The sequence below is a fragment of the Citrus clementina genome, unplaced genomic scaffold, assembly GCF_000493195.1.
Source record: "Citrus clementina cultivar Clemenules unplaced genomic scaffold, Citrus_clementina_v1.0 scaffold_4, whole genome shotgun sequence".
NCBI lineage: Eukaryota > Viridiplantae > Streptophyta > Magnoliopsida > Sapindales > Rutaceae > Citrus > Citrus x clementina.
The window spans coordinates 22223700-22250500 of NW_006262274.1; the positions used below are offsets into that span (position 1 = coordinate 22223700).

At 34.8% G+C, this 26801-nt stretch overlaps 3 protein-coding genes across 3 annotated transcripts; all 3 read right to left on the minus strand.

Moving 5' to 3' along the window:
- Window positions 1–7915: 7915 nt before the first annotated feature.
- On the minus strand, window positions 7916–13683 carry LOC18045686 (AP-1 complex subunit mu-2). Its single transcript, XM_006438203.2, has 11 exons — window positions 13162–13683; window positions 12840–12986; window positions 12665–12727; window positions 12384–12560; window positions 12194–12297; window positions 11396–11503; window positions 11175–11271; window positions 10970–11067; window positions 10711–10852; window positions 10454–10576; window positions 7916–8434 (listed from the first exon to the last, which is right to left on the minus strand). The coding sequence occupies exons 1-11, from the start codon at window positions 13288–13290 to the stop codon at window positions 8336–8338; spliced, it is 1287 nt and encodes a 428-aa protein (XP_006438266.1). The 5' UTR covers window positions 13291–13683; the 3' UTR covers window positions 7916–8335.
- A 2804-nt stretch (window positions 13684–16487) lies between these two features.
- Window positions 16488–19253, minus strand: LOC18045687 (lysM domain receptor-like kinase 3). Its single transcript, XM_024186313.1, has 9 exons — window positions 18605–19253; window positions 18147–18347; window positions 17890–18029; window positions 17714–17803; window positions 17379–17636; window positions 17179–17276; window positions 16947–17085; window positions 16766–16864; window positions 16488–16652 (listed from the first exon to the last, which is right to left on the minus strand). The coding sequence occupies exons 1-9, from the start codon at window positions 19251–19253 to the stop codon at window positions 16488–16490; spliced, it is 1839 nt and encodes a 612-aa protein (XP_024042081.1).
- Window positions 19254–22761: 3508 nt separating this feature from the next.
- On the minus strand, window positions 22762–25874 carry LOC18045688 (protein POOR HOMOLOGOUS SYNAPSIS 1). The gene is made up of 7 exons (XM_024186569.1): window positions 25587–25874; window positions 24120–24185; window positions 23862–23965; window positions 23531–23730; window positions 23397–23449; window positions 23186–23213; window positions 22762–22883 (listed from the first exon to the last, which is right to left on the minus strand). Exons 1-7 carry the CDS (start codon window positions 25863–25865, stop codon window positions 22825–22827), a joined length of 789 nt encoding a protein of 262 aa, XP_024042337.1. The 5' UTR covers window positions 25866–25874; the 3' UTR covers window positions 22762–22824.
- Between the last annotated feature and the right edge of the window lie 927 nt (window positions 25875–26801).

Genomic DNA, 26801 nt, shown 5'->3' on the forward strand with positions numbered 1-26801 from the left:
GTTGTGTCTTCAAGACTGAGTTTAGAACTCTTGCTCTTATTTATAGAGTTTTTTAAAATTAAAAAAAAAAAAAAACAATATTTTTTGCTGGTGAGGTAAAAAGAGATTTGCACTGAGATTACGAAAGGGAGATAGATTCCTCTTCCTATTATCTTCTTCGACAAGTTAAATGTATGGTCAAGAGTCAAAAAGACTTAAATTATTTACAGATTCATTCGAGTATTACCTTGTCTATGTTATATGTGTACTATTTTTTTAAAAAAATCACCGTATAACTAATAAATATATTTAATCGTACGATGTAATAAAAAAAATATTTTATTGTACGACACATGAAATGTACTCTAAATTTTCTCTTTAAACGCTGCCGTTTCTCTTGTTCATAATTTCAAATTTCATATTTCATTTCACACTTCAAAAAAAAAAAGTTTATTTGTTTTTTCCTCTGCCAAGGGGTCACTAAGGGTTTATATTCACTAAGGAGCTCGAATTCACATATTTTAACCCCCTCTGAGATGAAGTACCTTTCCTTAATTGAAATTTATTAGACTCACATAAGAATTACAGTTATTTATTGGTAACCAAAAAAAAAAAAATTGTAATTACTTCCTAATAATGTCTAAATAATTATTGGTGTTTGATTTTTAAAATAATAACTCTCAATTTCTCTAATCATCCTTCATTTTTGAATTAATCTCACCTATTTTCATAATTATTCTTCTTAAACAATTAAAAATAAATAAATACAATTTTAGAAATCCTATCTACCTTTCAACGGATCAGTATCCTCACCTAATCCGAGCACTCTTAATTTTTTACAGATCTTATACCACGTGTATTTTAATGTTAGTGGATGATTAGGATTTAACTACTTTTTTTAAATTTATTAACCACCAATCATATTAACAGAATTTGTTCAGAAAAAGATTAGATCGGAAGATAATATTGATCCCCTTTTAACGCCATTTTCATTACCTCAAACCATTGCAAAACTAGCCCTTAATCGCCAATTGACCCTATTAAAAAATTCCTCAATCGCCGTAAATCAAACCCATCGTTATTTGAATTGATTTTATCGAGATTGATATGATAGTATCAAAACCAAAATAATATCAAATGAAAACAGACAAAAAAAAAATTTCAATATAGGAATCAAAAAATTATAAATTATTTGGTATGAATGATAAATGATAAAAATGGGCTAACAACAAAGGGGCTAAGACTAGAATGAACAGTAAAGAATGGTGACTTGAGGTGACGACAATGGTAGTGGAAAGTGGTAAAATTTATGAAAACTATTTTTATTTTTAATTAAAACTTTATCTCTTAATAAGGATAATTTAAAAAATAAGTGGGGTCAATTGAATAGCAGAATCTGGTAAGAGAAACGGAGGGGGTCAAATACTGTGTTATATCATAATTAATTTTAGCTACCTAACTAATGTAGTCAAGTAATCTACTCCCTTCCTATTATCCTGTATATAATTATTACTTTTATTTTAATATTTTATTTAGACAAATGATTAAGGTACTTCTCAATGTCAAATTTTTAACCGTAACAAGAAGCAAATTACTGAAACGCGACTATGATTAGAATTTATAATGGTCCTATATGGTAAAAATAATTAATTTGAGGGACCAAAATGTCATTTTTATGTAATCAAAATATATATCTGCAGGTGGGAATAATCAATCTTTCACGTTAATTTGATTGAGATCACCACATTCATTCATACTCAAGAAATTCGCATTCTTGGAAATTGAGAAATAAATTTAACTAAAAAAAAACGAAAGGAATACGGTAATCATTTTATTTTTGAAAATGAAAAAAAAAAAAAAAGAGTTCCAGATGATTTTATTTTTGGGTAATTAAAATTTGATATTATTTATTTTCTTTCAAGTTCTTATCGGACAGACGGACACTGACATGAGGTCATTTCTACGTTGTAAAGTTTTCGGAAAATACAAGCACTGATATTTACAGAACGCCGCTACAATGTATCTCATCATAAATATTGCATCCAAAATATTTAAAGATGAGGAAAAAAAAAAAAGAAAAAAGAAAAAAAACCCTGGCTGGTAAATTAAGAGGTGCTCATCCATGAAAAGTAAAAGGAGAAAAAGTCTAAAATATAAAGTCGAAAATGTTGACTAATGAAACAATTATCAATGGCGGACTTATAATATCTAAAACTGTTCAACTGTAACAATCTTTTATCAGAAGAATGGTCCAGGCCATGCATGACCCACGTAACGGGGGTCATATTTAAGCACGTAGTGATCAGAACTGAGAAGGGATGGCGTGGGAGCCACAGCCACTTTGTTTGCCGAGGAAGACTCGGATGCTAGAGGCTGTACAGCCGTTGCAAAAAGTCAGGATACACACAAACACACACAGGAATTTTAATTCATTTTCTGATTGAATCTTTCTTTTTTTTTTGTCTGAACAATTCAACTGTTTATGAATTACGATGTGTATGTATATATCTGGTCCATTTTAATTGGAACTTTTGGATGTGTGGTCCGGCAACGTTCGGTGTCCGCATTGCAGGTCCACACACTTCGACATAGAGAATTGTAATATCCAGTTTCTTGAGAGATAGATAACCAGTAACGCTTGGAGCATTACTAGCTACTTGCTAGCTTCGCTTCGCATATCGGATATTCCGAAATGATCCTTGCTTTGTATTGGCAAAACCTTCTGTTGGGTTCAGTTATTCCATGTGAGCCAACTATCCATGTTGAGAAGATGAGCGACTTTTAAGGGGAATAAAACTGTCTATCTCATGAGGGATATTAAAGAAAATAATGGACACTACGGGAGGAGAGGAGAATAAAAAAGAAAATTAATCTTCCATTGAGGGGGGGAGGAAACATTTATGTTATTTTCATCTTTTTTTTTTTTTGGTGTTATTTTACTTGAGTTATTTCCCTTCCAATCAACTATTTCATGTACTCCTAATCTAACTTAAGCATCGGAGGGTTCTCGCCGGAACCCCCACCGGCGAGTCCTGACCGGTTTCTGTGGTTTTCAGGTTGCAGACTTGAAGTTCATATCAATATTCAAGCTTGGTTCGTACTAATTTTCCACCCGAAACAAATTCAGCTGTTGAGGTCATTTTTCGGCATCAACATCTTGGCGCCGTCTGTGGGGAAGGGTACGAAAAGCCATAAGAAAATGATGAGATTCATTGGATGGGAAATAGGAGGGCAGTATAACAAATTGTTGTTGGCAAGTATAGCTCGAAAGAACACTTCTCAAAGGTGAGAATCAGGTTCGGTTTCAATTTAATTATTCAGTATAACCGAAACTAAGGGGCGTGAATTACAGATTAATCATTGTTTTATTATTTGTTGATTATGATGGTGTTTCTTGATTCTGAGGTGATTGAACTACTTATGCAATTTCTTTTCAAATAAATGCTAATTAGCCAAAATTATTTTATTTGATTGAGAAATAGCTAAGAATTGAGGAGAAATCAAATAACCGATAAGATTAATAGCTTGAAATTAAAAGCTTGAAATGAAGCTACCTTTAATTTTATGATAGTTGATAAAAGTTCTGGAATTTATTGAACCTGCCGTGTGGTTGTCCTCGTAAGTTATGGCATATACTAGTTAGTTTTACATATGCTTACGACATATTTGATTTCTCAACACTAACTTTTGTCCACTTCGACTTCTGCGTTTGATTTTATAATTTGAGATCGACATCTACACATTTGGTTTTACAATTTGAGATCTACATCTACATATTTGATTCTACAATTTGAGATCGGCATCTACATATCTAATTCTACAATTTGAGATCTACATCTACACATTTGATTCCACAATTTGAGATCGGCATCTACATATCTGATTCTACAATTTGAGATCTACGTCTACATTTATGAGTTCGACGTTTACATATTTGATTCTACAATTTGAAATCAATATTTACATATTGGATTCTACAATGTGAGATCTACATCTACATATTTGATTCTACAATTTGAGATCCAAATCTATATATTTGGTTTTACAATTTGAGATCGACATCTACATACTTAATTCTGCAATTTGAGATCTATATGTTTGATACTATAACTTGGGATTTGCATCTACATAGAAGTTGGAAATTTTGTGGAGTTCATTTTTGCCTTATTGAGGTCCAATTGACTTTGTTCTACTTGCCTTATTGAGGTCTAGCTTGATAAATTGTTTTCGCCTGTTGAGGTCCAACGTGAATAAATTGTATGATCCGGTCTTACTGAAATCGAGGTCGCTATCTTAGCCTTATTGAAGTCTAATGTGAATAAATTATTTGATCCGATCTTATTGAGATCGAGGTCATCATTTTGATCTTGTTGACGTTGTCATTTTTGGTCTTTTTGACATTGTCATCCAATCTTATTGAGATTGGCATCGAGGTCATTTGATCTTATTGAGACCGTGGTCGTCACCCAATTTTATTAAGATTGAGATGTTGTTAGGTTGATTTTTTTTTCTTTTTCTTTGTCTTTCATTATTCTTAAGTTTCCAAGACCAATCACAAGTTCTTGATCTTGAAAACTAGGGGACTTATGTTGGGTTCAGTTATTCCATGTGAGCCAACTACCCATGTTGAGAAGATGAGCGACTTTTAAGGGGAATAAAACTGTCTGTCTCATGAGGGGTATTAAAGAAAATAATGGAACTACAGGAGGGGAGGAGAATAAAAAAGAAAATTAATCTTCCATTGAGGGGGGAGGAAACATTTATGTTATTTTCATCTTTTTTTTTTTTTGGTGTTATTTTACTTGAGTTATTTCCCTTCCAGTCAACTATTTCATGTACTCCTAATCTAACTTAAGCATCGGAGGGTTCTCGCCGGAACCCCCACCGGCGAGTCCTGACCGGTTTCTGTGGTTTTCAGGTCGCAGACTTGAAGTTCATATCAATATTCAAGCTTGGTTCGTACTAATTTTCCACCCGAAACAAATTCAGCTGTTGAGGTCATTTTTTGGCATCAACACCTTCCGAGATTATTCTTTTCATAACTTGATCAGTCGGTAAAAAAATTTGCAGAAAGCCACCGTGTTGAACTTTGCTTTCAATATTCTTTGACTTTTATTTATCAGCTTAAATTTTTACGTTGAAGGATTTTTTCTGTGATATCAAAATCAAATTATCGTGTTTGATTCCTTAGAAACATTATTATTTCAATTTCTCTAGCAACCCAAGTTCTTAACTGCCGAACCACTAGATGGGAGTTCGTTTTGGAAGCAATCAACTTCATTTTTATGCTTAGTCCTAAGAAACCTTAATCCGTCCCACATAATAGCTTAATTTCAAGAAACATAATCAGTCAATAGTCAATAAATTAATCCCACGTCCACCTGTAACATCATTCCAAGAATTAGAAAGAAGAAGAAAAATAAAATAAAAACTAGTGCTCAAAATTACATCTACATAACAAAGTGCCCAAAAAGCAAATGATTTAAAGCTTAGAATTACACTTAGGTTTGTTTGTTGATTCGTACCATCTCGTTTTGGTCATGCCACAATCCTCACAGAGTAACAGTTAACGTTTTCAAAACAGCTGACTTGGAGACAACTCGCGAAGAGAAGAGATTAAGCTAGAACTCCCACTATTAGATGTCTTTTTCATTGATCATGTCACGCAATGATCCAAAAATTAATGGAATTCATAATAACCTGTCGTGAGGTCCTGTTTTGTATATACTATCTTTTTTTCTTCAAATTGGTGTATAATTTGTGCAATTTTCAAAAGGTCCTGAGCATATCCACCTTTATCTCCTTATCCTTTTGGTGAGAGGATCACGCACTTTGCTTGGTTCATTCACATACCAGATGGCACTTTTTTTTAAAAAATTTTTTTTAATATTTTGGCAACGAGTCGGCGCCAGTTCACATTGCATAAAATAGCACAAATCCTTTAATGTAATTGCCATTTCCAAAAATGCTCACTCTCTGTTGAAGGTTTTGCATTATTTCTCACATGAAACGGGAGAAAAGTGCATGGACGAAGCAGCATCACAGCATAAAGCAGCCATTGTTGTAACTTGTTCATATTCCTTATACGTGTGTGCTTTCACAAATTATCTTTGCTTTCTTTATAAATATAGCATGTGATATGCGGTTAAAATTAAGACCTTACAATATCTCGTTTACGTGGCATGGACCCAATGCCCACTTGTACAAGAGATGAGGCGGCCTCAATTATTTTAACACGTAACCGCCCGATGAATCGATCCGAGTAGGAGAGAGAGGGTCGGTTGTTTTTTTGTGGGATTTTCAAAAACCTTGAGAGGACTTACCACACGTGTCAGCAAAAACCAAACTTTCAACCTTGTATATCTTTGACCTTTTGTTTTGAAATTAAATAGATTTTAATTAATGAGAAATATCATCATAACTATGGATATTTACGTGATGATATATGTAATTAAATTTAATATAATTATTATTTATATATAATAAATTTTAGAATAAAATCATACATGTTATACTATTATTTATGTATTATATGACTGATGTATTGTATAATTTTTTTCAATATGTGGGGGGTGGGATGTTGATGATTAGGTTGCATGCGCGGTTCCGATCATAATGTTTGTGTGCGATAATATGTACCTAAACGTTTGGTGTATATCCGATTGCGATTGAGAATATGATGGGCAAATATGGGCCCACAGTTCTTCTAGGAGTTCCCCGGCGTATGTTGGAAATGCAATCACCGTCTGATTTGGAATCTCTTATTGAGTGGCCCATAGCCCCCCATATGATTTTGGTGGCGCATCATGGTAATTTGTTTATGTATTATGTTATCATTACGTGGATAGTGACTGGGATTGTAGAAGGTATCGGTTGTGGGCCCACGGCGCTTTGGTTCATGTACTTCCGTTGGTAGGTTTGGGTCCTACAAGGATGATGTTCTCACGCACACAGCGCCAATAAAATGGGATTGATTCTCGTTACATGGGATGATTGCAGGCCACGTGGTGGTCCGAGAGGACCGACGTAAGAAACATGGAAATTGGGACCGACGCATCTTCGTACAGGGTCAATCATACGTGACAGAACCGCATTGGCTGAGTCGGGCGGATTGGCCCGCTCCTAGTCATGTGCCATTGTGCAAGAGGGAGATGGTGGCCTCCGGTGGACCCTGGGGGGGCACCAAAGTCCACTTCAAGAGAATATTCTCTCTTGAATTCTAACTTTCAAATTGCAATTGGGCAAGGGCATGAGGGCTGTAAGGATCTTCAAGCATTGAATTGCGCACAAAGTCCAAGCACAAGTTTTCTATAAGAGATAATTACTTCAAGGCCTAAAGGAACCGTGTTGCTTTATTTTTTTCAGTGTGTGTTGCTTTAGAAAATTGATTGAATACGATAGGGTTGGCAAAGTGAGAGGAACAAAAATACACCAACAATTTGATTCTGCATTTTCTTGCTAAAGAACCATGCCAATGGCATATCTGCATATTAGCCTTTGCCTACCTGCATACGTATATCAGAGTACAGCACTTGACGCTGCTCCAAAGAGTCGCACGAGTTAAATGTTCATCTCAATTCTTCACTTTTTCTCTGTGTCATATACAAATAAGTGAAAGATAAAATTAAAGAAGAATCAAAATCTTTCCTTTTGAAGAAAGCTAATTACCTATGCTTGCCACTTGCCGAAAAGTAGGTATTTCTTTTTGCCTTCAAATTATTATTATTTTTCATATAAGATTTTTGCCTTCATATTCAGTTAATTAGAACAGTTCATGCCGGGACCATGTTAGATTTAGTTGATATTAAAAAAAGATCCTTAAATCACAATTTTAATTTCAGCATAAGAGAAAACACAAATGAAATACCCCACAATCATGTCCGATTATAAACAAGTAACGAAAGCTAGTTTAGGTCAAAAAAGGAGGAAAAAGAAATTGCTACAAAATAGAAAGAAGCTTAATTGCATTATTTGCAACGCTTGAGACAGTTTCTTCCATACATCAATAATAATTTTGTCCATTATTTCCACTTGGCATTATCGGTATTTTTGCAACTCAATTCAAACTGAATAAAAACATTGGCTTGCAAATTCTGATAAGAAATCACAGACAAAATCTAACTCAAGTAATTTGCCCAAAAAGGGTGATGCGCAGACCCAACTCCTACAAAACTAGTTGATAAAAAAATGATAATTAACAGATAAATGTATGCCAATAAGTTTTCTTCGCAAATCTATGGTGGGGGAGAGAGTTCTTATGGTGATCCTGGTGTATCCACTAGATTTTTCTGTGTCATCGATGAATCAATCTCATAAATTCGATTTGGTGACATTGAAGTACCAATAGTTCTGGCATTCAGATAAGCCTTAGTTCATACTCACCAGCCATTGTTATGTACCTCACCCATGGAAGAGCGTGATAACCACTTTTCTCTATAATTTTCAGGTACCGGACCTACAAAATTTATCATGTACAAGAAAAGATGATTATTTATCTTAACTTCCTATGATTTGCTGGAATTTCTGTTAATTAACAACAATATCTTTCAAAAATCATGAACTTCAACAATATTGTTTTATTTTTTCTATCCCTTACCAATTAATGTTGACAAATGAAATAAACAAGATATCTTTGCTAGTCCATTTACTGCCAGGTATAAGCTATCAGATTCATATGGTTCTTTAATGTGAATCTATGATGAGAAACACCACCAAAATCCTAATAAAGAATTCTTTCACATATACATTTTTTTTATACCAACTTTAATGCCAGAACCTCAGCAAACAAGTTACTTGCCAAATTTTGACCTAACCAACATGACTTGAAATCAATACAAAGTGGGTTTAAATTTGCTTAATCATAATATTGAGAAACTATAAAATAAAAAGTAGGGTTGACCAAATGCAACAAAGAAACGGGTCAAGTTTGGGCTGATCTAACGGAAAAGAAACTGTAATTGACCTGACTAATAAATTATTTTAGATTCATCACCTTACATCCCTATCTCTATCAATCTATATTTAGGCCCCGTTTGGGATTACTTTTGAGAGGGCTAAAAGTGATTTTAAAAATCTAAAAGCTAATTTTGGTGTTTGGTAAAAAAAAAATCAAAATCACTTTTGTCAGAATCAACTCCTCCTACAACTGATTTTGAAAAGTAGGGAAGGAATAACTTTTAGATTCTGATTTTGAGAATCAATTTTATCCTTTAATATAATTTCATAAATATCCTTACAATTATTACTTAAACTCGAAATTATCCTTATTTAAATTGGAAATAAAATCAATATTTTAATTTTTTTATTATAATTAACGCACACCTTTCGTTTACCCTATTTCTTCATATTTTGTATTCTATCAAAACTTCTCTAGTGTAAGTAAATTTATTTTCTTACAGCATTTTTATATGTATAAGTAAATTTCATCCTACATTATGTACATTTTAGTCATTTATTTTCTTACAGCAGTTTAATAATAAGATTTACCAAACACCCATAACTGCTTTCAAAATTCACAGTACTTTTGAAAATAAAATTTACCAAACACTTAATTGATTCTTTTCACAGCTGATTATTTCTACGGCACAGCTAACAGCAATTATTTTAAAAGTTACAGCATTACCAAACTGGCCCTTATTTAATTATTTTTTCTGTTTAGGCTACTATTCATATAAGAATGGAAATTAAGGAAAAAAAAAACAATTACAAAAGCTGTTCTACACAATTAAGTTGAAGTTTCATCACAAACTTTAATTTACAAATTTATAAGACAATGCATTACTATAATTGGGTCGGTTTCATGTCAATCCAAAATGATCTGTTAACTTAAGGTTTAATCAATTATTTTCATGTTACTTGTTTAAAGAATACGCTGTATTCATGTTTTAGGATTTCATATGACTAATTAAATGGGGAGCTCAAAGAAGTACATATATAAGCTCCATCCTTTACTGGTATGCAAGCCTCTTGTTATTTTTACTACAGGTTGATTAAAGCTGGTTTTGTGCATCATCCATTTTAAGATGGCCAAATCTTGCAACCTGGTTAATATTAAATATAGAGTGACACTGATCTAGTAAAAAGGCACCAAACAACTTGAACCTACAAGGTATTGGTCAAGTTAGGGTGAAACTGCAATCTCAGGCGGATCACCAATCAGTTAAATTGAGACATTATTTTGTGCAAACAGCTTTCCTTGACATGCTATTTTGCGAAGAAGTATGCTATATATATCTGCATAAGTAAAAGGCAGTGATAGGCAAATCTCCTTTTACTTTCATGTCTAAATGTCATTCCTTATTTTCTTCAAACATTCCAAACAATATTGCAAGTCACCGAACCAAATTTAATTTAATTTTCTCACGTAGATTTAAAATACCACTCCGATTCTTGAAGAGAAACAGAGATGAAGCAGATGCAAGTTATGCCATTCACCCAAAACAATAATAAGGAGAGCATATATTTTATGCCATACCTGTATTCCTGAAACAGTAAAGTATGGTATTTCAAATTTCACACGTATGGGAGCCTTTCTCTCAGGAGTTGCTTCTTCTGCTGTTATACTGGGAAGAGTGAACTCAGCCCTCAACATGTATTCCTAGATAATTTGGATTGCAAACAGGATCAATAAGTGGCTGAATTGCATGAATGATCATAAAGAAGTTTCTTCAAAATCTAGGGGCAACAAAAGCAAACAGACGAACAATTAAACAATAAATGGTCAGCTGATACCTTGCCACCCGGAAAAGATCTAATTTTCCAGATTAATGCTTCATCTTCAGGTACATATGATGCAGATCCCATTGATGTCCGAACATCTGGATTGGAAGCATCGGATGACACTGGTAACTCAATCTCAACATTTGTTGCAGTACTGTATAATTCAATCATTTTTCCATTAGTAAAGAGAATTTTGAACATCAACCTGTTCAAAATTTGGAGCAATAAAAGTTAACCAGAAAAACAACTGCAATATGATAAAATCAAATACCTACGCTCCTTGAACTGACTTCTAGCTTTTACCAGGATCTCAACACGACTTCTAGAATGCCTCTCAACCTGAGCTTCAACCCAAATCAAAGGCTTTACCTGGACAAATAAAGAAAATTATCAAATCCCATTCATATAGTAATCCAAAAAGTATTAAGTGTTAAGAAAAGAAAAATAAAGAAAGAATTATGAACCACAAGGTGAACCTGGGTATTGAGTCTGTATGTCATGAGATCAAAAGATCCATCAGGCGGTATGAATGAAATTGTCCTATCATTTTCAAATCGGGCCAAACGTACACACCTGCACCAAACGGGGTATTTAGTGAAAATAGTAACTTGCAAATTAAGTTCATGAACCCAATCCTCACAAACAAGCGATGAACAACACCATATTTCAAGTAGATCAGACGTGTCGGGTTACATACTGATGAAATTTGATGTCATCCAAATCGATCGCCTTTCCCTTCGTTGATCGACCTTGAGCCTCCAACAATATTCTATCATTGAGGCCAAGCTTACACTCAGGCATACCACTGAAAAACATAAATCAGTGGCGTTAGTCTCCAGCTACAGCTGACTGATAGAAATAACTAGCACACCCAAGCAACGAAATAAATTTTGGACATGGAAGCACACTTCTTGAAATTTGTACAGGTTGGACTAGTCCCCCACACCATTGTATAAAGAAAGAATGCAGAAATAAACAGATCAGGTCACACAAGAATCCAACATAAACACATGAAATCTGGCTAAGAGTCCAATTACAGGACTAATTTTCATGAGAAATAGCTCCAAAAGAATGAAGCAGTAAGAAAACAAGTTGGAGTAACCAATATGGAAGGAATCCACTGCAGCAACTGTGATCACCCCACTTCGTCTACATCATTAGTTTCATGATATGAAAAAGTTGAGACTGTGTTCGATGACAATGTTTACATGGTGGTGACGTTGACCCATACATCAAACAGCAAAATTTATCTTCCATCATGGTATTGTTCACTCGAAGCTCAGAATTTGACTACACATGGATTTTGCTACTCACAACAAATTTACACACTCTAAACTTGATCGGTACTACATTATTTTTATTCACTCATAAAGAATGCAAGTCCTCAAGCACAAATTTTTCTGACAAGACTATGAGTTACACTGGAACAATGAATATCTGCCAGCCAGTATCCTTGACAAATCTAATTAGCTCTAACTTTCATTAGTCAACACACCTCAAATAAGTTCTCATCTTCAGTGCTCCAACGACATCCGATCTAATGATTTGTCCATTGCTATTGACAAGTATATTAACATGCTCCACGACGTCTAAGAAAACCTGAAGAAACAAGAAGCGACCCCCATCATTCAGTGGCTCAAGTTATCTATTAAAAAACTGAAGTGATTAAAGAAAAAGTCACCTACTTCATTCTTTTTGTATTGTATCCCTTCACTGCGCCAAGACACTGCATTTGTGACAGCCATAGGAGGCCTCTGAGTAACTTCCATCCTATATGCATCAGTCTTGATGAATTCACTTAAGATATTCGCTTCTGTATATTGAGGATAACCAAAGTCCATCATTTCATCAAGCAACTCATACTGCGAAAAGTACAAGGAACCAGTATTACAATCTAAATATGTTATGAATTCTTATGATTTGACAAATGGCACATACGAAAATGAATACTGAAACATCAACATACCACAACAACAAAGTTATCCCTAAGCGATTCCTCCTCTAACTCTTCAAAGTAATGTTTAAAGACCTGAGAGAAAGAAACACATCAGAATTGTGCACTTGCATAATTTATATTCAAATACTTTTCGGGAGGTAAAACCATTAAGGACATGAACACCACAATTACCAATCAGGCTTACATCAACTACGCGGTGTAGAAAGAAAAGAAGGCTGGCAGCATTGCAATTCTGCCTCGACGCTGTCATAAGATAAACATTGGAGTGCTGTATAAACAAGTATGAGACTCCATTATCGTATACAACCGGATCCTGCGACTGTGCATCTCCCTAATAACAAGACATCGAGCGCAACAAAAAGAGCAATAAGAACGCCGGATTCAGGTTGGACGAATAAACAGAGAAATTAAAACAACAGATCTATGGTGAATCGAGCTAAAATTGCTCTAGCTTGGCTCAATTAATTTGGCAAAGGAAATCTGGAAAAGAGATGAATGGAAATAACATCTTTTTCGATGAGCTTGGTGAAGAAGCGCTCGGCTTGCTTTGCAGAGACGTCACCACGGTAGTCGCGCCACACCAGAACACGGCCCTTTATGTCTAGAAGAAAGAGTGCGGAGACAGCACCTGCCATTTTGTCTTCTTCTAGGGCTTCTAAAGATCAATCAGAGATCTGACGGAATTGATAAAAGTCGTTAACTGAGAAGTGAGAACAACAATTCATGCGAAACTGAATCTGGGAGTTGTAAATTTTGTGGCTCCATTTAGATGATGCATGGTGGTGAAGATAAACTGTCTCTGTCAGACTCCTTAAATCAACCAACGGTAATGGAGAGAGATCGATCGATCTTTCACTATTATTTATTGCTGCTTGCCTTCTTCTAACTTCTATGCTGTAACATAAGCCGCGCAGCGCGTGTTGCTGCAAATCGCGATTCGCATGATACTACTTACTGATGCAGTCTCTTCTATCCGGTGCCGTTTCTGAAGTTCAAGGGGGCCACAAGTCCAAACTAATTGCCGTTGTTCGGTAATCATATAAAAATATGAGGAATACGAACACTACAAATTTTTGTACAAAATTATTACTCGAAACAAAATATATACAAACGTTTATATTATATTACAATGCAATCTATCAGAAATTTTTTGAATTTCTATGTAAATAAATAAGTTTGTTATAGTTTAATCTGAATATCAATAACGCTCCCAAAATTCGAAAGAAAATATTATTTTTAAAATCGTGTTTTCTTTTTCTTATCTATCTCTTAACTCTATATATATTTATTCTTTATTAAAAAAAATATCTCCCTCTCTCTCTCTCTCTCTCTCTCTCTCTCTATATATATATACACACACACACACACATAGTGGGTAGAGATGGTCAATGGGCCGGACGGCACGTGTCCGTACAGTACGGCACGACACGAACACATTTCAATGGGGCACACGGCAATATATATACACACACACATAGTGGATAGAGATGGTCAATGGGCCGGACGGCACGTGTCCGTACAGTACGGCACGACACGAGCACATTTCAATGGGGCATACGGCACGGTATGACACGCATGTGGGTGGGGCCGGGCTTAGAATTTTAAGCACGCGGTCCTTAAAAGTACGGTACGATTAGAGATAGGATAAGCACGACACAATAAAAAAGCCCGCAATAAACACATTTTATTTTTTTAAGAAAGTAAACTTAAAATTTAATGATTTTACAAATAATTTGAAGTTGAAGTTTTTAAATTCATTTAATTCGTAGTTTAAAAAAAACTATAATTGATTTATATTTATAATTTATTAAATAAATAATTGATATCATAATTTTAATGAATAAAATTATAAATATCATGATTTTATAAATATGCATTAATATTATTGTGAACTATGATTTATAACTCTATATAAGTCTAAATTAACAATTAAGTTAACCCCTAAGAATTTTTTATTATTATTAAAGAATTAAAAAAATTCTAATACTATAAGGTCAAACTTAGTAATTAATATTACGTTTTCTTACAATTATTAGTTTATTATTATTGAATATGAACTTGAATTTTGAATTTTCTATTCTATTAAATTTGAATAAAGGTATAGATCTAAGAAAAAAATATATAAACTTAAAAAAAATACGCCAACACCTTAGTATGTACTCTTAAAAAATTTTAAAAAAAATTTAATAGATTTTTTTTCTTAGGCACGGTACGGCATGACCCATGGTACGACACGTGTGGGGACAACACAAATGGACACGACACGTGTGTCGGACCAAGCCTAAGAAAAAAAATCTAGGCACTGCACCGCACGGCATGAAAATACATAGTGGGTACGACACAACACGGACACAACACGGGCACAAACACAAACACGCATGGACCTTGTTTTGGTGGCGGTCCGGCCCATTGACCATCTCTTAGTAACTATGGGCAATGGCCCGTGCCGACACCAACTGTTGACCCACAAGGGCTCGTGGACCGTGCTGTGCCTACCTTTTTTCCAGTTGAACCCAGCACGGCCCACGGCACGAGCCCGCTCGTGCAATGCCGTAGGCTGTGCCCAAAAAAAGCCCATCAATTTTTTTTTATTGTGCTTAAAAAAGTCCACGTGCATGTCGTGCTTTATTCAAGCCTACGTGTCTGACGTGCTTTTTTAAGCCCACCAATATAATAATAATAATAATAATAATATTCATAATCATAATCATATTAATTTTTATTAAGAGAGCAATTAACATTTTATTATTAGTTTATCACAATTTCACAACTATATATTTTATTTCACAATAATCAATCATAATTCATAACACAACAATACATAAATTTAATTCCATAGATCATAATAATAATTAATTAAAATTAAAAATACAATCCTCGAATAATCATTACAATAAGTCATAACTACGAAATATTAATATAACAAATCATAGGTCACAACTTACAAGTTATGATTTAATATTAATATGAAAAATATTTCATATGAAAAATATTTTATTATTAATTTTGTAAAAAATTTATTTTTTATTTATAATTTATAAATTTTTTATATTTATAATTTTATTTATTAAAATCATGATATTTACTTATTTACTTATTCATTTAATAAATTATAAACATAAATAAATAATTAAATAAATATCATAAATAAAATTATGATATTTATAATTTTATTTATTAAAATCATGATATTTACTTATTCATTTAATAAATTATAAACATAAAAAATTAAAATATTTATTTAAACTAAGATTTAATGATTTAAATTAATTTTTAAAAGTCTATGCTAAAAAATATATTAAAACATTTAATTTCAAGATATTTTACTTTAATTTCATACCATTTTATATTTACTTTTTGTTAAAAAAATTTACTTAGATATATTTTGGCCCACGTGCTATTAATGGCTCACCGGTCGCGTGCTAGCCCACCAATGAACTGTGCTTATTATATGCTTTTTTGCGTGCCATGCTTTGACCCATTTCTAATCGTGCCGTGCTTTAAATCCCGCGTGCCTAAAATTTTAGGCCCGGCACAGCCCACGTGCGTGTCGTGCCGTGCCTCGTGCCTCACTGAAACGTGCTCGTGCCGTGCCGTGCCACGTGCCGCCCGGCCCATTGGCCATCTTTATCTCTTAGTAACGTGGCAATAAGGTATGTGTAATATTCAAACAACATCTAATAAGTAAAAAAAAAAATAGTTACATTACACACTGCTGATAACATTTGAACCTGAAATTTTCTCAATAGATAGCCATTACAACTATATCAGCATATAAAAGTGAAATCAATCACACCGTAGGGTTAAAAAAAAAAAGAAAAAAAATAAGTGTCTATCTTCCATTGAATAAGCCACTAAAAACTTGGCTATCCCCTCCTAGCGACGCTTCCCACTCTGTGGAGGTTATCATGATTTGAGATAGTATGGCAACAATGTCTCTCATTTCTGGTCTGTCAACTGCATCTTCATTCAAACACCACTCTGCTACTGCCGCCATCTGCAAATTAAATGTTGAATTTCATCTCTTATTCGTTCCATTCTGTGTTTTTATTAAACTTTAAACCCTTTGTTAAAGCAAACGGGAACAGAATGTAAACCCTGCGTCCTAACCTTGTACACATTCTCCAAAGGATAGCTGCTTCCAAGATTGCCATCTATGATTTCTTCTAACGCACTCTCTGGATCTTCATCTCTGAAGACTTCATTAACCTGAGAAATGACTTCCAAATGTGATGGTGTGATCAAGAACTTGATTCGTTTTTGTTCATAATGATGCACAAGTTTGACTTACAATTGTTATAAGCGATTTCATTTTGGTTGGCTCACTGTCATCGCGAATAAGTGCACGTTTGCCTGTTATTAGCTCCGCTAGCACTACCCCGAATGCAAAGACATCGGTTTTAGTGGTCACCTGGAGCTCCATCACGGATCTTGTAAAAAGAAATCAAGCACACCAACTCAATAATGCAGCTTTAGTCAGTTACGAATGCATATCAAAACGGAAGCGTTTAACAAAAATATACTCTGGAGGGAGATAGCCTGGCGTTCCTACTAATCGCGTTGCTAACATTTCTTTTTCGTTGGTTCGTTCCTCAAGCTTCACCAACCCAAAATCCGCAACCTAAGATATCATCGAACAACAAGAGTTTCACTAAAGAGTGATGTTATTTCCCAGTGCTGTAGGCAGGGCTAAAAGAAGCAACAATGGTTCAGGTTTCTGTACCTTAGCACGTAGTCCATCATCGAGTAGAATGTTGCTTGTCTTGATGTCACGATGCACGTATCGAGCTTTCGTGTGATCGTGAATGTACTCAATTCCCTTCGCAGCGTCGAGGGCAATCTGAGTTCTTGCTGTCCAAGTTAGAGGCTGGTGACCTTTCAGCAGCGGATCATGAAGATGATCGCTGAGTGATCCATTTCGAACGTACTTATAAACTAAGCAGAGATGGTCATCTCCACTAGCATACCCAAATAACTCCACCTAAATTACGTTACATTAGCTGCCAAGTAACAAATAAGCCCAAAAGTTACAAACATGCCTTTTACTTAATGACCTACCACATTTATGTGATGAATCTTGCACAAGACCTTGAGCTCTGCAAAGAACTCTTTGGACTTGTTAGATCTCATCTTCTTTATTGCAGCCTCCTGAACGAATGTCGACGAGACATGTTAATTGAGATATGGCCAAGCGTTACTAGAAATAAGCAAAAGTTAGCGAAGTGAAGCCATACTCTATCTCCCAACAGTCCAAAGTACACGTTTCCAAACCCTCCCCGTCCAATAATCCTAGATTCATCAAAGTTATTTGTAGCCTCTTCAATCTCCTCAAGACTAAAAATTATTGTCCTCTCTGACTCAAGAACTGTCACATCTGTATGGTGTAAATTCCACTATACAAATGAGTTAATCTCCTCCATCTTTTTTCATTCTGGGGTCAAAAAGTTCTTGTGAAATGTACAGCATTCTAAAGAGTTTACACCTAGCTGACCTTCTGTATTTTCTTTGCACTGGCCCTGTGAGGAAAATGCTCTAGTGGTAATGCTCATTGCTTTGGATACGTGTTTTGCATCTTCAGTGATCTTTTCTTCGGGTCTCTTTCTCCTGAGGAGAATAATTATTAAGGTAATCACTGAAAATAGTGCCACAGCTGATAATAAAGCGATGACTGTGACCCACTTATGTGTCTTTCCTGATAATGAACGCCAAAACCAAGGCAAAGCATTGTTAAATTCTGCAGGATGTTTGGTACCATATTGAATGTGAGATGATGTATGTAACTATAGGTGAAATGGATGATGGAAGAAAATGCTATGAAATTAATGGGACCTCTGAATATTAACAAAATAATGAAATGCAAACAATATTTAAAGCAACTAACAAGGAAGATGCTAATATGATCGAAAAAAATTCAAAATCATGAAGTTTCGAGCAATAATCTTAGTTCACCAGATTTCTCTGCCGTAGGAAGGCCATTTAGCTCCATCGGCACAAACAAAACCCAACAAACATCTATGTAACCTGGGTTCTGAGCCACCATCTTGTTCATGCTTTCAATGCCACTGATTTCAGCAGAAAGCAGAGTGGCAATAATTGACAATGTGTCTTGCTGCTGAACTGTGTATGTTACCACAACTTGAGTGCCAGTTTCCACGCATCCACATAAAAGGTGAATCGGAACTGCAACTCCTGCAATGAAATAGTTTTCTTCTCCTCCAACTTTCCACGCTTGTCCGCTATAAATCATAGCTGAAACATTCACAAATGTGTCATTTGGCTGAACTTTATAGGATGTATCATAGAAATAACCTCTAGTGCTGTTGACATCTTTGCAAGAACATGGTACTGTTATCAGGTAGTCTTTTTGATTGCCACGGAAAATTGGTTTGATTTGCGATGGGTTCACAGAGTAAAAAGAAGCAATTCGCTCTACTGGGAGCCCCTGGTTGATGTGATACAATAAGGCATTACATGTATTGATGTGTTCATTGCAAGGAAAAGAGTCCATAACGCTTGGTTTGATGGGAATTCCAGAGCCAAAAGCACTGGCCAATGAAGAGAAGAAGAGAAGGCAGGGAAAGAGATAAAGGGTAGCCATTGTTGTAACCAAGGGCATTTTCCATATGATGGGGAGAAAAATGAGGAATGAAATGCTGCAATTCAAATTGATTGTTATGTTGTCTCTGCCGGTACATTTTTAGGCGATTTTTAAGACGGTGCATGTTATAGATTAAATTATTGATTATTATAATATTGCTCATGAGTAACTCCCTCTTAGAATCATAGGTTCTAGCACAAGCGTCCATTCTTTATTCCATAACTATCGAGATGATTTTGTAATTAACGGAGTTTCTTGGAGGGCTAGTTGTGATTCAGTGTCGTTTGTTCTTGATGGATTCTGTCGATTCTTACAATACCTCACCGCGAGAGGGCGTATCTTTACCCGTATCAGAAAACAGGAATGCCGGATGAATATCATATCAAAGTGCAGTCAAATTTAAATAAAATAAAATAAACAAAGTTTTGTAAATGCATTGTGCTGTGTAATTTTCATTTCGTCATACAGGCTGCACTGTTATAAAGGAATTTTGTGAGTTGTCCACGTGGCTTAACTACGAGCCCATTGGGCATGACATAGAGTTTTTCCATGCAAGGGAGTACCTTATTGTTTCGCACCAGCAGGAGAATTAGACTTTGAAGGCCTTGTTTTCCTCGCCTAACACAACTTCCAGCTACGTTTCTTCAACAGGTGATTGTCTCTTCGTATTGACAAAAAATGGTTATATCTGACAGCGGAGACCTATCTTAAAATTTGCTGTATTTTTTATCAGTTTTTACAAACACGTATAACTATAAAAATTTGGTTTACAAAACTGTTTCCGGAGCCGTATTTTGATCTTTTCATGACTGATGTAAAGGGCACGTTTAGAAATAAGTTGTTTGACTTGAAATCCACTGCTGATATTGACTAGAGTATTACTAGCTCTCGCTGTCCTAACTGGCTGCTTCAACACTTTCAGTCTTTTGCTGCCATGCTTTCAGAATTGAGTACATGCCTTGTAGCGTACCATTGTCATGTAAATGAGCAACGTATCTTGGGATTGAAATTAAGAAAGTACATGAGAAACAATTTGGGAGGATTCCTATCAGTCTTTATTTTGTGTTCCATTACAGTACATTTGGAGTGTAGAGAGTTTGTAGCTGTGAATCAGCTGACGAGTCAAAAACCAAGTTTTATTCTTGATGCTGATGTGCACGGTATTTTCTTTCTTGTTTTTCAATGAAAGCGTCTTGATTTATTGGACCTGTTTTATAAACATGGAGGGCAGAAAAAAGCCATGTGGGTGTGGCATCACCATATAAAATTCTGGTAATCTTAAGTTCGAAGGCTCTTAATTTGGATCCCGGAATTGAAATGAAATTCAAGAACAAATATTCCGAGAATAAAACAAGAACAAGATAATGCGAAGGAAAATTATTAACGGGATCTCTTAAAATTACTAAAACTATCGAAATGCGAACAATATATAAAGCAACCCCGGAAAAAACCTGAGAAAATACATGCATATAACTTCGATGAAATGGATGTACTAATAAATCAAAATCTTGAATTTTCGAGTGATTATCTTAGTCACCAGGTTTCTTTCAATTAGGAAGTCCCTTTTAGCTCCATGGGCACATATAACAAACAACCAACATCTATGTAACCTCGAGTCTCAGCCACCAACTTGTTCAATCTCTCGATGCCACCGACTTCAGCAGAAAGTAGAGTGCCGATACTTGGCAATATGTCTTGTTGCTGAACTGTATATTGGAACCACATCCCCTGCAACGAAATGGTTTTCTTCTCCTCCAACTTTCCAAGCTTGTCCACGATAAATCATAGCTGAAACATTCAGAAATGTGTCTTTTAAATGAACTTCATAGGATGTATCATGGAAATAACCTCTGATGCCGTTGATATCTTTGCAAGAACAAGGTAGTGTTATCGGGTAACCTTCTTGATTGCCACAGCAAATTGGTTTCATTTGCGATGAGTTTATAGAGTAAAAGGAAGCAATTTGTTCTACTCGGAGCCTTTGGTTGATGTGCTACAATAAGGCATTACATGTATTGATGTGTTCATTGCAAGGAAAAAAGTTCATAACGCTGTGGTCTTAAACAGTAGTGGAGAAGACTGGAAAGGAGATTATGGGAAGCCATAGTTATAGCCATGGGACTCTTTCGTATGATGGGGAGAAAATGAGGAACGAAATGGAGCAATTCACAACGATTGTTAGCTTTTATTTGTCACTACAAGTAATTTTCCTCTTCTATCAAAGATTCTCACACAAGTTGGTTCTTTATTCCAGAACTGTTTATATAATTTTGCAATTACAGAAGTTTCTTCGGAAGTTAGTGTGATTCATTGTCGAGTACTTTTTATGGGCCTGTCGATGCTTACAATTCCGTAACTTTCTACATTTATTTCACCGGAAGAGGGCGTATCTTTTAATGGGATCAGGAGTACCTGATGCTGATCTATGTGACAATCAATGTCGTATCAAACTGCAGTCAAGTCAAGTTTACATCATAAATTATGTTGATCAATGGTCATACTGTAACCCAATTCCTCACACTGGTTGCATAGGCCGGTTGCATTGGCCTAGGATATGAAAGAGAGATTCTGAAGTATCTTGGATGTGCTACACTCACTTAATATATGTATGACGTATATATGAATTAAATATAATTATTAATTAAATTATAATTTTTTAAAATAAATATAGACATGTTATATATGCATTAAATAACTGGGATACAACAGTGATACTCTAGAATCTCCCAAATGGAAATTGTCCATATGGTTTAACTACAGAGCCCATTGGACAGTACGTGAATTTCTCTGGCTTCATGTAAAGAAGAATCATAGATAGCATATGGAGGTGAATTTGAGTCGGAAGGCCTTGTTTTCCTTCCCTAACACTACTTCCCCAAGTGATTGTCCTTTCGAGGTGGAAAAATGGTTGTGGGCGAGGAGACCTATCTTAACATTAGCTGTATGTTTGATCGTGAAATTATCCAGTTCAGGACTTTAGATCAGATGAGCACTCATGTTTGATCATTTCTTTAACACACATTACATGAATGATCTGGCTGACAAAGGTGGAAGCTGTATTTTGATATTTTCTTATTTTAACTGAGTCTGTTTAGAAATGAGGTCTGTGACTTTCAATCCGCAGCTACTTGATAAGAATTATTAAATGTTTGGGTAACTAGCTGCTTTAACACTTAAATCTTTTGCTGCTGCACTTTCAAAATTAAGTAGAATATCACTAAAACAATATTATGAATGTAAAATCATATGATGATAGGGAAGAATGGTGCATCAATTCTAAATTGTTAACATGAAAACAAAATTTTCTTCTGACAGGAGTATATTCATTCATACAGATATTCTAGAGAAGTTGTGGCAAAAGATCAGAGATTTTGCAGTTGAAAAAGATTATAGACATAGTCAAGTAAGAGAGTGCAACTACACCTTTCATCTATATTACTTAGTTCAATTTGATTCCTCTATCTCAAAATTTTCACCTAAAATTGATCAAAATGAAGAAACATACTTACTTTATCATGGCTGCATAACAAAAGTTGTGAAGTGATTCAGATGAAGTGAGAACCCATGGACGTTACAGTGAGAAATCACCTCCCAATTCATCGATAACTTTCTCCACCTTAACCATCATATCTGGTTATGACAACATACAAGTGACAGACAAATTAGCATTCAAAACACTAGCAGCTTTTAAAACTTGGTCTCTCAATTTTATGTTTATGAAAACATCCATGTCCACTTAGGTCATTCAAAAGAGCATGCATCGGATGGTTATTGGAAACAAGAATTAGCTTAAAAGAGCTGGCAAGCTTATATGGAAAGAATGTATATTCATACTTCAATCAAACTCCCCTGGTCAATCAAGGAAAAATGATAAAAACAGGTGCACCTCAGGCCTTTCAACAGAAGGTAGTTGCCTTAGAAACTTAAATTACCTTGGAAAGATGAATCTTCCATATACCTCTGCAAAAAGATAAATATATCAGTACAGCAGTAGCATTTTAGAGCAATTACATATAGTAAAAGCTATGCAGTTTCAGAAGTGTTCCAAATCACTCAACGTAATGATATCCCACATCATCAGTGTATTATTATGGGGACCAAATAACAGGAAAAAAATAATAAATGCGAAATATGAAAGGATACCACAATTAGAGATTTGAGATCAGCTTCGTCAGAAACGGGTGGTTGAGCTGCAGCTGCATCATTTTTCATGGAAAAATGTTACCCGATGGGATCACAGGAGATATTTTTGTCTATAACTGGAACAGGAAACCAACCTTCCTTGACCCCGGAGCAGCAATTAGTGATTAATGATGTGAAGCTAGGAGGCAAGGTTGGATAAAGGCCTTCATAGACATGATTAACATTGGTTTCTTGGTTGCAAGAGGGTTGATCAACTTCATAGTTCAAGCTCGGTGGCATTTCAGGAGTGTAAGTGTCAACAGAAGTCATGATACCCAATTCCTCCTCACAAGCTCTGCAAATACCAAACCCTCAAGTCAGTATCCCTTTGATATTTTACTAAACATGTAATGCCTAATGATTCTTGATAATATAAATCTTATGAAAAGAAATTAAATAAATTATGATTTCTATCTCAATTTCTACCTAGAAGGGAGTATACTAGAAGACATGAATTCAGATCGAGATGAAATTTCAGATTGGAAATCATTGTATAGAGGTTCCGGTTCCTCTTTGTTCTTCAATGTCGCCTAGGAAAGAAGCAGAACATAACATCATCAGAGCCAGGACAAGAGAGTAATTCCAAAACACTAGTGTGGGCATGAATGTGCTCTTGACTTCTTTTAACAATGATCTGTTCTATTGAACTAACAAACACCATAGTTCTTGTAATTGTGGTTATACCAGCAAAACATTAACAAATGACTCTGCTTCATAATTCGTTGAAAATCGCAAGGCAAACTTCTGGATCTGCAAACAGAAGAATCATGTTCATCGTGAATGGCACAAAAAGGAAATAGTAAATTGGAAAGGTTTTGACCTTATTTAGGGGGTTAATAAAACTACTTAGATTTAGCAGTAATGCCAGAGGAAAGAGAACTCAATACACCGAAAACAATAGTGTGTATGTACAGTATCATCGAAACAAGTTAGCTCAGAGATACCATGAGATAGACTAATCTTGAGGGAGTTTCCATTTTCCAGTCACTTTCAAATGAAACACAAAATATAAGCAGTCATTGCAGCAAAAATATTTAGTCGTAAATATGTATAAATAGCACTCTGTCATATTATATATCATTGTTAGCTGATCTATTTTCTAACCAAGTTCAGTGTTTAAAAATGGTTAAAAACATGGAAAATATCATCCTCGAATCAGGAGTTAAAGAGAAGGGCCAATAGACCATTGTTAGTAGTTACTGAAGTCTTAAGATCCCCAAGAATAGTATGCACATTCAAAGACTAAAGATATCTATTTCATCTTGTATAAAAGAACAATGTTCTTCTATGTTGAAGTGCTCAGAATTTCACCAAGCCAATTTACTCATTGTTTATTAGAAACATATACAACTCAAAATTTTCAAAGAAAAATAATTATGGTTCCTGCAATGAGTCCATGCCAAACACAATGGGATGTTTCACATGTCCTCATATTCCTTATAGCACATGATGCATGCCAGAACATACAATAAGAACTCACTTAATAGAAGCAACATAAAAATGCATGTTTGTCAATTGATATTCATAACTTATAAATCACAACGTTGGAGTTGTAAAAGTTATTAACAGCTTGCCTCGCCTAAGGAATCTAGGTAGCTGACGAATAAAGTTCTGCAACCCCTGGCAGGATATCCAGAGACGCATGACACCTGAGGCCAAGAGAATTGCAACCTGGAAATGCAGTGCTCTTCCTGCAGCATATTTGATCTTGATCAAATTACTCAACATTCCCTAAACCTGATCCTATTATTTTGGAAACAATTCCTGACATATTTTTTTTCCCTTAAACTTCAAAGCTCATCCTATAAAAACTAAGCAGCTTACATCAATTAGGCGACACAATCAAATAGTATCCTTATAATTAGAATTAAATTGTACAAAAAAGAAAACATAAGTATTATTATATGCAGTAAAGCAAAGATAGCTCAAAATTTTAAAATAGGGGAAAAATAAAGTGCAAACTTTCCGAGAAGCTGTTCTTGATTTATGCAACTACATCAAAAATAAATTAACATGAACAGAAAGATATCAGTCATGTGACCTTGTGATTTAAGTCATAAATTAGATATTTAGATCTAACCAATTTTGACGACAATTAAATAAAATAAAATAACACGGAGCTGTTAGAACAATCCAGAAACAGTGACTCACGAGTATCTTCTCGCCGAAATAGACGGAGAGGATAGTGTCCGAGGTGGAGCTACCGTAGGTGATGTGGAGAGAAGCGTCGGGAGAAGAAGTGGAGATCCAGGTGCCGCGTTTCCGGCGGATTTGGAGAGGAACGAGTGAGGGATACGTGGATGATAGAGAGGGGTTGGGGAAGGCGAAGTAACGAGAGTAGTGGATCTGATGCCACTGGTCTCTGGTGGCCGTGGCGGTCACAGGGTGTGGTTGCTCGTTTCGTATCGTCAGTGCTAGAGTTCCCGCCATTTTTTTGAACTTTTTATTGGAACAATTTTAATTTTTGAATTCGAGGGTAGAGAATATAGAAAGATCAAGAGAAGAGGAAATGTTTTTTTTTAGGGTAATTTTTAAAAACCTCCCCTGAGGTTTGGGCTTGTTGCAAGTAGATGACGAGAATTGATTTATTTGTAAAAACCCCATACGGTCAGTTAAGTTTAATATTGACCGTTAGTTGACCATGCAAAGACAATATTATCCTTAACAATAGTTTATAAACGAAAATAACTATAAAAAAAATCAAAATTATTAGCTATTTTACACTTTTTTAATTATTGATATTTTCTTAAAGTTCTTATAAAAAATTAAAATTAAAAAATTAAAAAATCCTCTTTAAATTATTGATATTTCCTTAAAATTCCTACAAGAAAGATAAAATTAAAAATTTTAAAATGAAATAGTCATAATCTTTACCTATGATATTGTAAATTTTTAGAATTAACAAGGATAAAATTGTCAAAAAATAGGGTTTGTGCTTTTTGCACCAATAATTTTAGTTTTTTTTTAGTTATTTTCGTTTACAAACTATTGTTGAGGGTAATATTGTCTTTGCACGGTCAACTAACGGTCAATGTTAAACTTAACTGATGATAGGGGGTTTTTTACAAATAAATCAATTCTCGTCATCTAATTGCAACAAGCCCAAACCTCAGGAGAGGTTTTTAAAAATTACCATTTTTTTCTATGAGAACAAGAACGCTCCTCTCTCCTCAACGGTAGCGGAAAATGATAGATATGTCGCTTATATAGTATGCATATTCATTTTCAGATATTTATGTTATATGAATATTCATTTCTTGTAATTGTTAGCTTATTACAGAATTTTTAATATATATAAGTGCATTATTGAAATTATTTATCAACTAGGAAAGCATAACCATATAGGATAAAAAAAGAAAGCAAACA

What these genes read in the sequence shown, in the direction of transcription:
- LOC18045686 (XM_006438203.2), bottom strand. Translation starts at nt 13,290, where the DNA reads ATGGCAGGTGCTGTCTCCGCACTCTTTCTTCTAGACATAAAGGGCCGT. An exon ending in AAGATGAGAACTTATTTGAG is followed by an intron (nt 11,504 to 12,193) that starts GTGTGTTGACTA and finishes TATGTTTTTCAG; the next exon opens with TGGTATGCCTGAGTGTAAGC. An exon ending in AGTCAGTTCAAGGAGCGTAG is followed by an intron (nt 10,853 to 10,969) that starts GTATTTGATTTT and finishes TGAATTATACAG; the next exon opens with TACTGCAACAAATGTTGAGA.
- LOC18045687 (XM_024186313.1), bottom strand. Translation starts at nt 19,253, where the DNA reads ATGGCTACCCTTTATCTCTTTCCCTGCCTTCTCTTCTTCTCTTCATTG. An exon ending in TCCTACGGCAGAGAAATCTG is followed by an intron (nt 18,348 to 18,604) that starts GTGAACTAAGAT and finishes GTTCATTATCAG; the next exon opens with GAAAGACACATAAGTGGGTC. An exon ending in AGATTCATCACATAAATGTG is followed by an intron (nt 17,637 to 17,713) that starts GTAGGTCATTAA and finishes AACGTAATTTAG; the next exon opens with GTGGAGTTATTTGGGTATGC.
- LOC18045688 (XM_024186569.1), bottom strand. Translation starts at nt 25,865, where the DNA reads ATGGCGGGAACTCTAGCACTGACGATACGAAACGAGCAACCACACCCT. An exon ending in TCTAGTATACTCCCTTCTAG is followed by an intron (nt 23,731 to 23,861) that starts GTAGAAATTGAG and finishes TGGTATTTGCAG; the next exon opens with AGCTTGTGAGGAGGAATTGG. An exon ending in CTGCTCCGGGGTCAAGGAAG is followed by an intron (nt 23,450 to 23,530) that starts GTTGGTTTCCTG and finishes AAAATGATGCAG; the next exon opens with CTGCAGCTCAACCACCCGTT.